The sequence below is a fragment of the Cottoperca gobio genome, chromosome 13 (genome assembly GCF_900634415.1).
Source record: "Cottoperca gobio chromosome 13, fCotGob3.1, whole genome shotgun sequence".
NCBI lineage: Eukaryota > Metazoa > Chordata > Actinopteri > Perciformes > Bovichtidae > Cottoperca > Cottoperca gobio.
Window position 1 is genome coordinate 12,909,187 of NC_041367.1, and position 13,704 is coordinate 12,922,890.

A 13,704-nucleotide genomic window follows, 5' to 3' on the forward strand; every position below is an offset into this window, starting at 1 on the left:
GAAACTGTCAATAAAGCTTAACTTCCTTTATTGTTGGTAGACCCAATGTTTTGGCTTTGTGGTTTTAACAAAAGGTAGTGACAGTACATACAACCCAGTCTTTTGGAAACCCCCCACTTTCCTTCAATATTTACTTACTTACTTACTTACTTACTTACTTACTTACTTACTTACTTACTTACTTACTTATTTACTTACTTACTTACTAACTTACTTATTTGCTTATTTGCTTATTTGCTTACTTACTTACTTACTTACTTACTTACTTACTTACTTACTTACTTACTTACTTACTTACTTACTTACTTACTTACTAACTTACTTATTTGCTTATTTGCTTATTTGCTTACTTACTTATTTACTTACTTACTTACTTACTTACTTATTTACTTACTTACTTACTTACTTACTTACTTACTTGCTTATTGCTTATTTGCTTATTTGCTTATTTACTTATTACTTACTTACTTACTTACTTACTTACTTACTTATTTACTTACTTACTTACTTATTTACTTACTTACTTATTTACTTACTTACTTATTACTTACTTACTTACTTACTTACTTTACTTACTTACTTACTTACTTACTTACTTACTTACTTACTTACTTACTTACTTACTTACTTACTACTTACTTACTTGCTTATTTGCTTATTTGCTTACTTACTTATTTACTTACTTACTTATTTACTTACTTACTTACTTACTTACTTACTTACTTACTTATTTACTTACTTACTTACTTACTTACTTACTTACTTGCTTATTGCTTATTTGCTTACTTACTTACTTACTTACTTACTTACTTACTTACTTATTTACTTACTTACTTACTTTACTTACTTACTTACTTACTTATTTACTTACTTACTTACTTACTTATTACTTACTTACTTACTTACTTACTTATTACTTACTTACTTACTTATTTACTTACTTACTTACTTATTTACTTACTTACTTACTTATTTACTTACTTACTTACTTACATATTTACTTACTTACTTACTTACATATTTACTTACTTACTTATTTACTTATTTACTTACTTACTTACTTACTTACTTATTTACTTACTTACTTACTTACTTATTTACTTACTTACTTACTTACATATTTACTTACTTACTTATTTACTTATTTACTTACTTACTTATTTACTTACTTACTTACTTATTTACTTATTTACTTACTTACTTATTTACTTACTTACTTACTTATTTACTTATCTACTTACTTACTTACTTACTTATTTACTTATTTACTTACTTACTTATTTACTTACTTACTTACTTATTTACTTATCTACTTACTTACTTACTTACTTACTTACTTACTTAGATAGTAAGAATGTATGCAGACAAACATTTATATATATGATTATCTTGACGAAATACCAAAATAGTCAATACAACCAAACAACAATACCTTTATGAACATGAAACAATAACAGCAACAACAGTTTGACAGGATATAGACTTATTTTCAGTTTGTAAATAAAATGTCTTCATTCAATAGTGGGTATGAAAAGGATTAGGAGTAGGAACTACATGTTGTTATTAAGTGGAATAGAGAACTGAAAGAAAAACATGGCAGTGTCGGTTCTTCGGGTTAGACGTAGCTACACTTTGTATCCATGTTTATAATTTGTCTTAGTGGCAATATTACTGTCTGTTTTCCACAGAGAATAAAATAGAAGTTAATTACTTTAATTTACAATGTTTAAACTGCTTTTAAAGGGAGGATATTATAAGTAAAAAATGTTGATTATGAATGCTTAGAAACAAAACTGAATTAGGATTTGATCTAAAAACAGGACATCATCACAGAACGTGCAGATACTATATTGTAAAAGTCTTGTCCAGTGGTCCAGTGGTCTTGTCCAGAGTCTCTCAGTTAAGTGCTGCTTGTATCCGTGTCTGACCCTCTCCCTGTTAGCCTGCTACAGGTACCAGGAGGCAGCTGCAGGGTTTTGAACAGGGTGGTCCTGAAGGACTTACAGAGGAAGAAGTAGATGAGCGGATCCAGAAGAGCGTTTAATGATGAGAGAAAGAGCGTACTTTCCTTCAGCTGAAAGAAGAAGAGTTTGAGATTACAGTCAAAGAGAACCCCTTGGGTCTGGCTCATGGTGTACGGCACACGGGCAAAGTGAAACGGCACAAAGCACACGAAGAACACTGCCAGAACCAGGAACACGTTAGCGCTCATTTTTCTTTTGGCCTGATGGGGTTTCCGAGTTGATGCCCCACTCGGTGCTCGACATATAGTCCCTCCGGTGCTGCGGGAGTAGGATCTGTACAGCTCTTTGGTGATTAGGGTGTAGCATACTATCACAGTCACCAGGTTGCTCCAGAAAATAACTTGACAGACATGATTGACTACCCCATGCCAGTACAGCCCAGCCTCTGTCTTCAGGTCACCGCACTTGAAATATGGAGACGTTGGAGTTTTACTTGTCAGGATCACATTGGGCAGACAGAGAGCCAGCAGAAGGGTCCAGATGGCTCCCGAAAGAAGTTTGCGACGGGCCAACCGGGCTGCATTAGTACCCCTAAAGGGCTTGAGGGTCTTTCTGCAGCGATCGATGCTGATGAGGCCGAAGAAGAGGATGCTGATATACATGGTGAGGTAGAAGAGCACTGAGGAGACTCGGCACACAAATATACGCAGCCCAGTGGAAGCCATGTTGGAATCTGATAACACCTGCAGAAACACAACAGTCAAATGTAAAAGACTGAGCACTGAGCGCTCAGATTCAAGCCATACAGTATACTTTATTGATCAGTTAACAGCCTTCTAATGAACTATTTATAAAGGGTTTTTGAATTGTTTTGTGTTATTCATTTAATAATGCTTTATAGCTCAAGAAAAAGGGCTGCCAAGTTATGAGAAATCTTTCTGACTAGGGATAATCCTTCTCTCGTAGGACACTTACTTTATCTTTTAAGCTGCAGGGCATCTGACGCACAATCCATTCATTAACTTTTTATTAAGAATTAAAACTGAGGACTTAATGGATTATAAAAGGTTTTGCTAAAGGCATATTAGAAACTGAGAAACTCATGACCCTTAAATAATGACTAATAACATTTGTAAGGTCAAAATGTATGTTTGTAATGTAGATAATTCACAACCTAGCTATCAAAATGTTCCTCTTATTAATGACCTAAAACGTATTTGGTTTAATAACTACTAATAAAGCCATAAGTTACAACATATAAAACATTAAAGTTAAATGGTACCGGTTAAACCAAACCTTAAAAGGAAACGTGAAGGTCATGATGACATCTGCAACCACGATATTCTTCAGGTATATAATGAAGTGAGACTTCGAAGGGATTCGGAAAAACACCCACACAGCCACGCCGTTGAGCAAAAGCCCCATCAGGAAGAGAAAGGAGTAGAGAACAGGGAAAACCACCGTCTTCAAAATGTTGTCACGGGAACAAGTGCTGTTGGTGAGGCTGTGATTTCCAGAGAACAGGGGGAAAGTTGCATTTCTCTCCATGATCTAAAACATACGAGAGAAAGTTATTCTCAATATGTTCTCAAAGTAAACAAACACAAATACCAACAACACTTGAACAGTTAAGTCCAATACTCCTAAAATTCATTAATATAATCACACATTACACACATAACAAGTTGAACAATATAAAGCAATACGAGATAACGGCCTTGCAATGTTGCAGATATAATGTGCACATGTATGTTGAGACAAAACACTTAACAGTATGACATTCCTAAAGTTAGAATGTATGGCGGTTTAATTACATTTACATTGTATCTGACTATTTGCCTGACCTGTTAATTATGCTGATGTGTGTCAGTGAAGTCCCATCAACGTCCCTGTGCAGTTCTTTGCTCCGTCTCTCTTTTGTATTCAGTACAAATGTGAGCTGACACGACCTTCTGTCTTGTCCAGTTTCTATGTTACAAAAAAGTGTGTGTGTGTGTGTGTGTGTGTGTGTGTGTGTGTGTGTGTGTGTAGGTCAGTGATACTTAAGTCACAGGAAGTATTTCTCTGTTCCTTCTCCATTCTCTTTCCTGTCACGAGGATAGGCTGCAGACTTTCTAGATCTATTTTAACTGACACGAAGACTTTAGTTCAGTTCGGTGTATTAATTGATTTGCAGCAGGTAAACACCAAGTTAAACACAAGCAGGAAACATCTTATGAACAACAACAAGGGACAAAATCATCAATATCTAGCTAATTATAAAGACCACTGTATCTTCTGAACTATTGTTGCACACATGCTTCTATGGTGGACTCGCTGATATGAGTTGTTTGGAATAAAGTGTTAAGATGTTATAAATGTATGGCCCCTCACTGTTCTTTTAAAATGTGATGCAAGCTCATTTGTTTACTTTTATCTTTTTTTACTTTTGGTAACGATTATTATGTAATCTCCACTGCTTCTGCATCATTTCATAGAGTGGCTAAATAAGATTTTTTACGCATGTTTTCTTATATGATTCATGTAATCCTATAGTTGAAAGTAGTCTATACACATTTAAAGAAATATACAACATGAGTAAAATCAATTGATCGTCTGTCATTGTTTGTTATTATTGGATAAATGCATTGCAATCACACTAACCTGACATCTGTTCATCTGCGTGAATTACCTGCGCAATTATAATGTGATGTGCTGATTCCAGATATTCAAAAGTAGGAAACTACCAACAGTCGAGGTCATTTACGACAAAAAAAGAATTTGTCACATCATGAGTCATTGAAAAACATCCTCTTCTTGATTTTCTATGCCATCTTGTTCCTCTTCAGGGTGAAAGTGAACTGCAGCCTATCCCAGCATGCACTGGGTGACTAGCAAGAAAACACTCTGGACATTCTCAAGTGATCAACACAGGAAAAAGACAAAGAAGACTTTTGATACAATACAATACAATTCCTTTAAAACAAACAGCTTGGAAGCATATTGCAGTAAAACCTTATGTTCCAAGGTGGAATAAATATGAAATAGTTTTTGGCAGATGCTTTACTGATATCAAATGTTCCCTTTGCTCACAATCCTGTTCATATTTTCAAATTAATGCCAACTGAGATCATGTTGGTTTTATTGTTTTTCTACCACAAGGTCCCTAAAACTTAGTCCATGTTGTGAAACAGACATTTGTTCCCATTTCAGTGGTTTCACCCTCTGACCTCTTTCTGGCAGACAGAGTATGAGGAAACTTCCCCAAATTGTTGCCTGTTATACCTATAGTAGACACCGTCCTGTCCAAAAGTCATAAAGATAACACAAAAAACTGATTTCACCCAGAAGTTTTTTACAGTGTCCGAAGTAAGGACATATGCAACATTCTGTATACTCTTGTTTGTTAAGACACACTGTGGCTTATTACTGTACCTAACAAAAAAAGCTTGGCTTTGTCACGTCAACCATCTCGGTGTAATATTGCTGCAGAATAGTGCTGCTCAATTCAAGTGTTATTTTGCCTCAGTATACCCGGGTCCAGATTAAACCTCTAAACAAATTGGGTCTTTTGATTATTGGGAGTTGTAAATCTTTTATTCCCCCAAAATATATATAAATATATATAAAGCTGATGAAGCTCACTAAACAAAAAGAGTAATTTCGTTCATTTTCTTTGCCAGCTCTGCTGCAGAATGCAGGATTCATCACATTGGGATGATATTCTACGTATATAATCTGGGGCGAATCACAAGAAAGATAATACACATTTTTATTGCACTATGACCTCTAAATGTTGAAGCACAAGACTAATGAAATGTGAGATAGAATAGGATAGGAAGACACATAAGTAAATTGAATAACAAGAAAAAAATATCAAACTATATGGTGGCTAGGTGAGAGGTGTGTTTTCTTTATGGTATGATATGACCTCGGTTGTGTTTCAGTTCACATTTCCAAGTGGAACACTTTCTTTTCTTTTAAATTGTTAATATTTTAGAAAAATTGAGTATAGATTTCAACACATGTTGGTATGTATTTCTCTCTAACATGACCCTCATGGCCTCCTGCCCTTCTTTCTAGTGAGTGCCAGCCGTTAGCATGGTAATGCCTCAACTTCCTGTGTCTGGCTCAAGATTGGCAAAGCCAGCAGCTTTCATTTCCTAAATAAATGCTTATCTAAATGTGTCCGTACATGTGCATCCTCTTGTTTATATCATCACATCAGCCTAAAGTTTGTCATATACACTACATGAGGTGGACTTTCCAATACTCCATATTTACATGCAGTCATGTTTCCCACAGCTGTGATCTCTGCACATCTGGATCTGATCAGAGCTGCGTCAAGCATGCACTCTCCTTGAGAGAACTCGACAGCTACACTGCTGCTTTTCAGTTTAACACTATCTGCGCAATTTATTAGCCATCTTTCTATTTTTCCACTTTACTCCCTTTCTTTTGCTTCTATTCCTTGTCTGTTGAATTTCAAGGGTTTCGCCCCAGGTCTGACATGAGTTAGTCAAATGATTAATTTTGTTTTTTTTACGTTTGTTTTGGAAATCAAGCTCTAAAATCACAGATTTCTCCAGGACAAAGGCCACTGTGTAATCCTACCTCTTGTAATGATGTTTTAAATTTACATTAATCATTTACACAAAGGCATAATCAAATAGTGTGTGAATGCACAGTTGCAGACACACATGCAAACACAGGCAAAGTTCCACCATATTCCACCACCATACACACACAAAGTAATCTTTGTCAGCTCCCTCTCAGACAGACAGGAAGAAGGGAGTGAGGGGAGGAAATAAAAAGAACGTAACACAAGACTTGACTGAATTTCCATTTAAACCCCTCTGAGCCTTCTCAACACCCTGTCCTACACACACTCACACACATACACACACACACACACACACACACACACACACACACACACACACACACACACACACACACACACACATGTACACGTCCATGCTTTTCCCTCTCTGTAAGTGCACTGCTTTCCTCACCTCCCATGTCACCCCTTGACCTTTAAGTCATCGTCTTGCATTTTGTTTCACCCTGTGGTGATGATGTAGCTGGAGAGTGAAGGGGGAGAACCTTCATTTCCTCTCTGCACGTGAAGTATTTCATTCAGTAGGCCTGCTTTGAGCAAAAATACCAAGTATTTCCGTGGCCTTTGGAGGTTATTTTATCACAACAGTGAGGATGAGGTTAGGGAAAAGGTTATGGAAAGAAACCCTGGTGTTTGAGGGCAAATATCAAGCAAATAACAGACACAGATCTGTAACATCTGTGGTCTGAAAAGCCTGGTTGATACGGCTGAACTGTGACCCCTGACCCTTACAAATGTTGGATGGTTGATCATGTTATCATCATGACAGGTAGAAAGATGTAAGACAGGAACTTAGCCACATAGAGAGAGAGAGAGAGAGAGATATATCCAGGGTGGTCCTTGATTGTGGTTTGTTTGTGTCTGTCTTTGTCTTTATGTATGAATGTTTACTTGTGTACATTTCCATTGGCAGGCTTTCAAATTAGCTTCTACTCGGATAGTTGAAATGTGTGGGCCACACTTTGTTTTGACAGTGTAAGGTTTCTTTGGCTACTGCTGCTGGTGTGCTGTTCAGTGTAGCTTCCAGTGGGTCTGTCTCCCATATGGTTATTCACATTGACAAATCTAATGCAGCTCATATGTGTGGAAGTGAAGAAGGAGGAGTATAACTAAAAATAGTATGAGCTACAGTATTTCTAGCTTTTATTGAGGATGAAATCACATTTGCTGTCATGCACCATAAGATTGTAAAGCATCATTCCACGCTGATGATATATTTTTTTATTGAAATGGTCTATTTGTCCCACTATAGCTGCTAGTTTTATTTCTTTAAGAGCGCTGTGAGGGCTCTACATACTTTAGGTAACTGCTGACTTAAGTAAATTCCTTCATTTCTCATGAGCCCCATGTGTCCAATATGGGTGTGTTGACCGTCTACATCAAAACTGCACACACACACACACACACACACACACACACACACACACACACACACACACACACACACACACACACACACACACACACACAAACATCAGAGGGTCCAACTGGCTCCAGGGCTTTAGTTTCTACCAATGAATGATGTCGTTGATTCCATCCCGAGCTACAGTTTATAGCTCTCATAGATGTTTTCCTAGCAACTGCTTTTGTTTGGGTATTGCTACAAATCACTGCTCATCTCTTGGGTCTGGCATATCCATCAGTGAATGACCTACTAAACACTGCCTGGCTTACATGAGTGATTTTTTCACAAATCACAAATTTCACTAACCCTAACCCTAACCCTAACCCTAACCCTAACCCCACTAATACAAGATTTAATGGTCATTTTATTTACCTTATCCTTATCCGTCGTTGATACAAAGATTTTAAGTTGCAATAATCACTATTTTAATATTAAGAATTGTTCAATCACAAAGTGATATGACAATTGATAGTGAGAAACTCACAAATATCACCCACTTTTACAGTTCTCCTCAGGAGTGTTTCACATTCCAAAACTTTGTTTTGGTTCACTCCCACTGCTCTCATCAGTGTTGTTTTTGGCTGCATGAGACAGCTATCTTCAGCTAAAATGCTGTGAAATACACATTGTACACTCCCAACCCAGCTCCAAATTTCAGATGGACAAAGTTAATAATTTTCTGGTGAACATATTGCAGCATTTAGCAGCTAAAGAGCCAGATATTTTCCTCAGGAGTTGGTCAAGACCAAAATAGCTAGTGGATATTTGACCTACATTTTTAAGATGGATAGAAACACAACTCCACATGAATGCTAATGTTGCTCTGTGTCTGCTGGATGTGTAATTAGGCAACTGTTGCCTAACAAACTGACCATAACAACTTTAGAACATGAATATATGTTTTGTTTACGGCTTTTAGGCTTCCAAAAATATCACTAAACGCATGTTTAAATACATTTAACAGTGTGACACTTATCAAAGGAATTTGTGTTCATGCCCACAACAACTTTACAAATTAAATGAATTTAAAGCAGATTAACTCAAAGCACCACTACCCTGTGGTGATGTCTGTGCAGTCAGACATCAGCTTGGTAATGAGGAAAAGCTCCGTCTGCTACTGCAATGAAACCAAAGCAGGAACACTTTGAGAGTGCCTCTTGGCACCTGTCAGCAGTGGCATTCCTCTTTTATATTCTCATCCAGGGTGTTGATGTTTGTCTGATAACCCCTTGCCCTACTGCCTGAGAAAGCAGGATGCAGAGCTGTGGCATGAATATTGAAAAAAAAGAGGGACAACAGCTCCCTTTGAGAGGCTGTCCAGTGTAGGATACCAGGCATATTTGACAGGGTGTCACTGTGTGCTCAGCAGATAGACCAAGGGACAAGGCAGAAGGTGTCAGCTTCAGCTGTTAATACATGTTGGGGGTTCAGGTGTAGCCAATGGATATCCGGTCCAAGACTTCCTGCTCAAGGCCTGGTGACATACTTGAAACGCATTTATTTGTTTGTACCCTAACCCTAAGCCATTCCAACTGTTTCAGAATCAGAATCAGAATCAGAATCAGAAATCCTTTATTAGTCCCACAGCGGGGAAATTTACGTTGTTACAGCAAAATAACAAGAAAGTAAAGTGACGAGTACACACTAATTAAATAGAATAACAGTAGTATAAGTACACAGTTGTTGATAAAAGTTGTAAACGTGAATAATGCACAGTGTTTCCTTAACACTAGATTTAAAACAATATGTCAAAACATGATGTGATAGGAAACTGCTTTAGGGAATATCTAGAGCAACTTTTATAATCCAAGTAGCGAACATGACCTCAGTAACAACCAGGGAGCTATAATGAGCTCCTGCGATGTCATTGTGGAATCTGAGGTTGCTAGGTGCCATGAAGACATTTATGAAGAGCAGACAGGCAGCAGCAGGTGGTCTAAATGAATGCCATGACTTCACTGTAGAAACTAAACCTGTGAGTCCGTTAACAAGTTTTCGTGTCACACAATTCATGTCTGTTTTAGTTACTTGGGCACTGTATAATGTTATTCAAAGATTTTCATATTTAAATCCTAAATAATTTAGAATAATAGAACAGATACAGTTTGGTTATTAGAGCTGTTGATGCCATCTATTGGTTGCTTTTCAGGATAACAGGGTACACAGTTGCATGATTTGTCTGGGTAAACTTATCTCAGTGTGAAGATGAAGTTGACAAACACAATCTCCGTAGACTTTGATTTTACTGTGTTCTAGATGTATACATTCTCAAGGTTTAAGTGTGTATTTGGCTAATATATTGTAATTTAAAGCACAACAGATAATTAGATCACGGAAAACACATTTCCACAAGAAGGTCTGTATACATATGCACGTAAATGGAAGAAGGCTTTTATGCAGACTCCTGCTCCTGTCTCGTTTTTTTATTTATAGGTGTTTAGTGTTTCCTCAGCCGTTTTACAGCTCTTCCATTTTGCATCTAAATTACACATTGACTACAGAGTGGTAAATTAAACTTCCAGAAGCACAGAGGAAATGCTGACCCAGGACGTCTCTGAGTGAAGGAATGTCATTTGCAAACTCCTGACTCTCTTTCACAACAGCCCTTCAACTTGAGCTTTGTTTTCTTGCACTCTAAACAATGACATTTAAAAAAAGTATGGGAAACCACTCAAATAGGAGGAATACAGAACAGCTTGTTCCCACAAGAGGAGAGGAGTTTGACATTGTTCCCTCATCTCAGCAAAGATTTACAGGCCTCAATGAAACGAAAAGGCTGACCAAAGCTAATGTCGTAGATTTTGACATTAATGCCAAATCCCCCGGGGAGGTTCTGCCCTCTAGAAGTTTATTTACCCCCAAGTTCCTACTGACATCCCATCCCACTTATCTTTACTAATTCATCATTGAACTTGAAAAGTTTCCTGGAAAAGCTAAAGCTGTCAGACAGAAACATCAACCTCTGCTGTAAAGTAGCAGTACCACATTGTTGATGCAGCCTAATTGGGTGAGCTGGCTTGTTTAAAAGCTTTCCCCCCTTTGGGACTCAATAATTTAGAAGTGCTTTGATGTTTTTAGTTTGGTGTTTGTGTGACTGAAGGGAGGAAGGTTAGGTATACAGCAGTGGGCTCCACCAGTCCACCTGGTTACTCTCTGGGGACCAAAGGACCACATCTGGACCCGATCAGATCGGAGAACCCCCTTCTGACATACTTCCACTGCCCTCAGGACAGAAACGGACGGATGTGGTCCCATTAAAAAGTGTTTCCAATACTTTAAAACATACATACAAAATCTGTGTGCCATGTTGGATATTTTTTGTTATTTTATTTATTAGGCCCCTCTTACATTTAATGGTTACAGTATACAATTACTGAAAGCTTTGGACAATTTATGGCTAACGTCAGTTGATTTATGATTGCACCTTTGTCCTTGTACCTGGCTCTTATACTGTACCTGGCTTATAGGGCTTAAAGGCTCACTTTTAAAACTTCCAGGTGATATATGAGTAAGAGAAACGCCTTGAGGGCTTTCATATATAGAGTCCCAGTATAAATTTTAAATGCAACTGCGGGAGCGAGGCGACAAATGACTTCCACATACTTCCCTTTCCCTTACTAATGGCCAACGTGTTGTGCTCTCTGTAAAACTGCGTCCTTTGCTGAGAAGAAACAGTTTAAGAAACTTGGAACCACCATCGCATCGTATGACAGATCCTACCTGAGAAAGAGGTGCAAAGAGGAATCTGTCTTACTTGTGGCTGGAAGGTGGATGTGTGGATTCTGCAAAGCTGGTGTGAAATTCCAGCATCGTCACAGGTACTGAGAGAGACGGCGATCTACTGTGCCAGCAAACGTATGTGTGCAACAACAAGGCCGCGAGTGAAACGGAAAGACCGACTTTGGTTATTTGCAAAGAGTTTCCTACCTACAGACTTGGATTGCATCAAAAGATGAAGTAGGTGCTGCACTTCAGTCTGCGGAGGACTTTACCTGTTGCCAGGTTTGCAGCATCAAAGAAATAAGACAGACTCTCTGAGCTAACAGAGAAGTACTGTCTCAGACTGCTGTTGGTCGGCTCCCAGCAGTCCTCTCTTGAGATCTCAGTTTCCATGTTCAAGCTGCTAGTGTTCAAGTTTAAGTATGGAATTTACGCCACAGACCAAAAATATGTCTCACCCGTCCCTTGTTTCTCTCGTCTACCGACTGTGGACTTTATCCTTCCTTTCCACTTTTTCTCACTCAGCTCTAAGTTTCCTCATTACTCATTCAGGTATTGCCCACACACAGACTATGACAACATTGCACATTCAGTTTCATAAGTAGGTATGACATCAGTATCGACCTTAACAATCCAGTATCATATTGAGAACTCAATACTCACTTTGCTGTAAAAAGTGCATATCATGTATAAGATAAAAACCCTGATACACTAAACACATTAAACTCATTGATTTATTGAGTGACTGAACAGATCTAACGTCCCATCGGTTCCCGGAGTGGAGATGGACAGCCTTACTGTTGGATGGAAACATGGAGAATACTAAGGTAGGAGGTGCTGGTTAAACAAAGCATCTATTGTTAAACGTTCGCTACAGTTTGGGCATAGTTTAGAGACTACGTTGAGGTAAAGACTATCTTGGTGGTATAATGTTAAGTTGGCAGCTGAATCCAGAAAAAAAAGAAATAAGGTAAATATAAGTGAAAATTATCGAGCGGCTTCCAGGAAATATAACTTAACTTGTGCTGAGTCCCGTGGAGAAGGTGAACTGTGGGGTAATGAGGACAATCTTCTCACAAAGTAGTCTTTTGATTCTGTGCAGATTTGTTCTGTTTTTCCACAATCTTCGAGGTGGCCAAGGAGTGGCCATACTTTTACCTACCTCATCTAGTGTAAAAACAGGTTTGGTTTATTCATCTTGTGAAATGGTTGTAGGAGTGCAGTTCTTTATATTAACATGTCTCACTTTAACATCTGTGCCCAGAAATTGGGTTCAGAGGTGCAGTGTATTTGACCTGGTAAAGGTGACACTCGCACAAAGAAACACACTTTCAGCAGCCTCTTATAAAACCATATTTTAAACAGTACGTGTTGAACTTCAACTCTTTTCCTTTGAACACCCAGGAGGAAAAGAGCAAATGGGAAAATAACATAAATCCTCGTAAATATCCAAGTCAGTGGACGTTATCCAAACATGAACCACAAAACCAGAACCAAACAAATAAACTCACCATCCACAGAGGGCACATGGTGCGAATGAGGACCTTTCACGTTGAGGAGCAATATATATAAAATATATGTGGTGTTTTTTTTAAAGACATTACTTGATTAGTTTAATTTGTGTGTGGTTGTCACCCATCTCACATATGAAGCAGTTTTCTCTCAGATGATGGAGAAAGCAGCCTGCATTCCAAAGTTTATGGAAGACAATTCCCTCTCTCCCCATACCTGTCTGGGTCATATCACACTGCTGTAGACTGGCTCTGAACTTTGGAAAAAAACTGTTTTTTATCGGAACGTATACACTTGAGGACGAACCACTGACCTCTTATTTTGAGTCTCCATTATAATGCAGCTGTGAGTTATTGGAAGCCACTTTAAATTAATTACTTAACGAATAAAGCTGTCCTTCATACTTCAGCATCGGGAAGAGACTGTGGAAAAGACATTTTATGATATGGCACATAGCCAAGTATAAAAAGAATATTCAGAGAATTAATTTGCCCTATTCACAT

At 37.9% G+C, this 13,704-nt stretch overlaps 1 protein-coding gene across 1 annotated transcript; it reads right to left on the reverse strand.

Annotated features, from left to right (window-relative positions):
* Positions 1 to 1,408: 1,408 nt before the first annotated feature.
* On the reverse strand, positions 1,409 to 4,103 carry p2ry12 (purinergic receptor P2Y12). The gene is made up of 3 exons (XM_029446738.1): positions 3,809 to 4,103; positions 3,261 to 3,515; positions 1,409 to 2,707 (listed from the first exon to the last, which is right to left on the reverse strand). The coding sequence occupies exons 2-3, from the start codon at positions 3,510 to 3,512 to the stop codon at positions 1,901 to 1,903; spliced, it is 1,059 nt and encodes a 352-aa protein (XP_029302598.1). The 5' UTR covers positions 3,513 to 3,515; positions 3,809 to 4,103; the 3' UTR covers positions 1,409 to 1,900.
* Positions 4,104 to 13,704: the final 9,601 nt, after the last annotated feature.

Coding starts and splice junctions, on each gene's coding strand:
- p2ry12 (XM_029446738.1), bottom strand. CDS start 3,512: ATGGAGAGAAATGCAACTTTCCCCCTGTTCTCTGGAAATCACAGCCTC. Junction 2,708..3,260: donor CCTTCACGTTTCCTTTTAAG/GTTTGGTTTAAC, acceptor GTGTTTCTGCAG/GTGTTATCAGATTCCAACAT.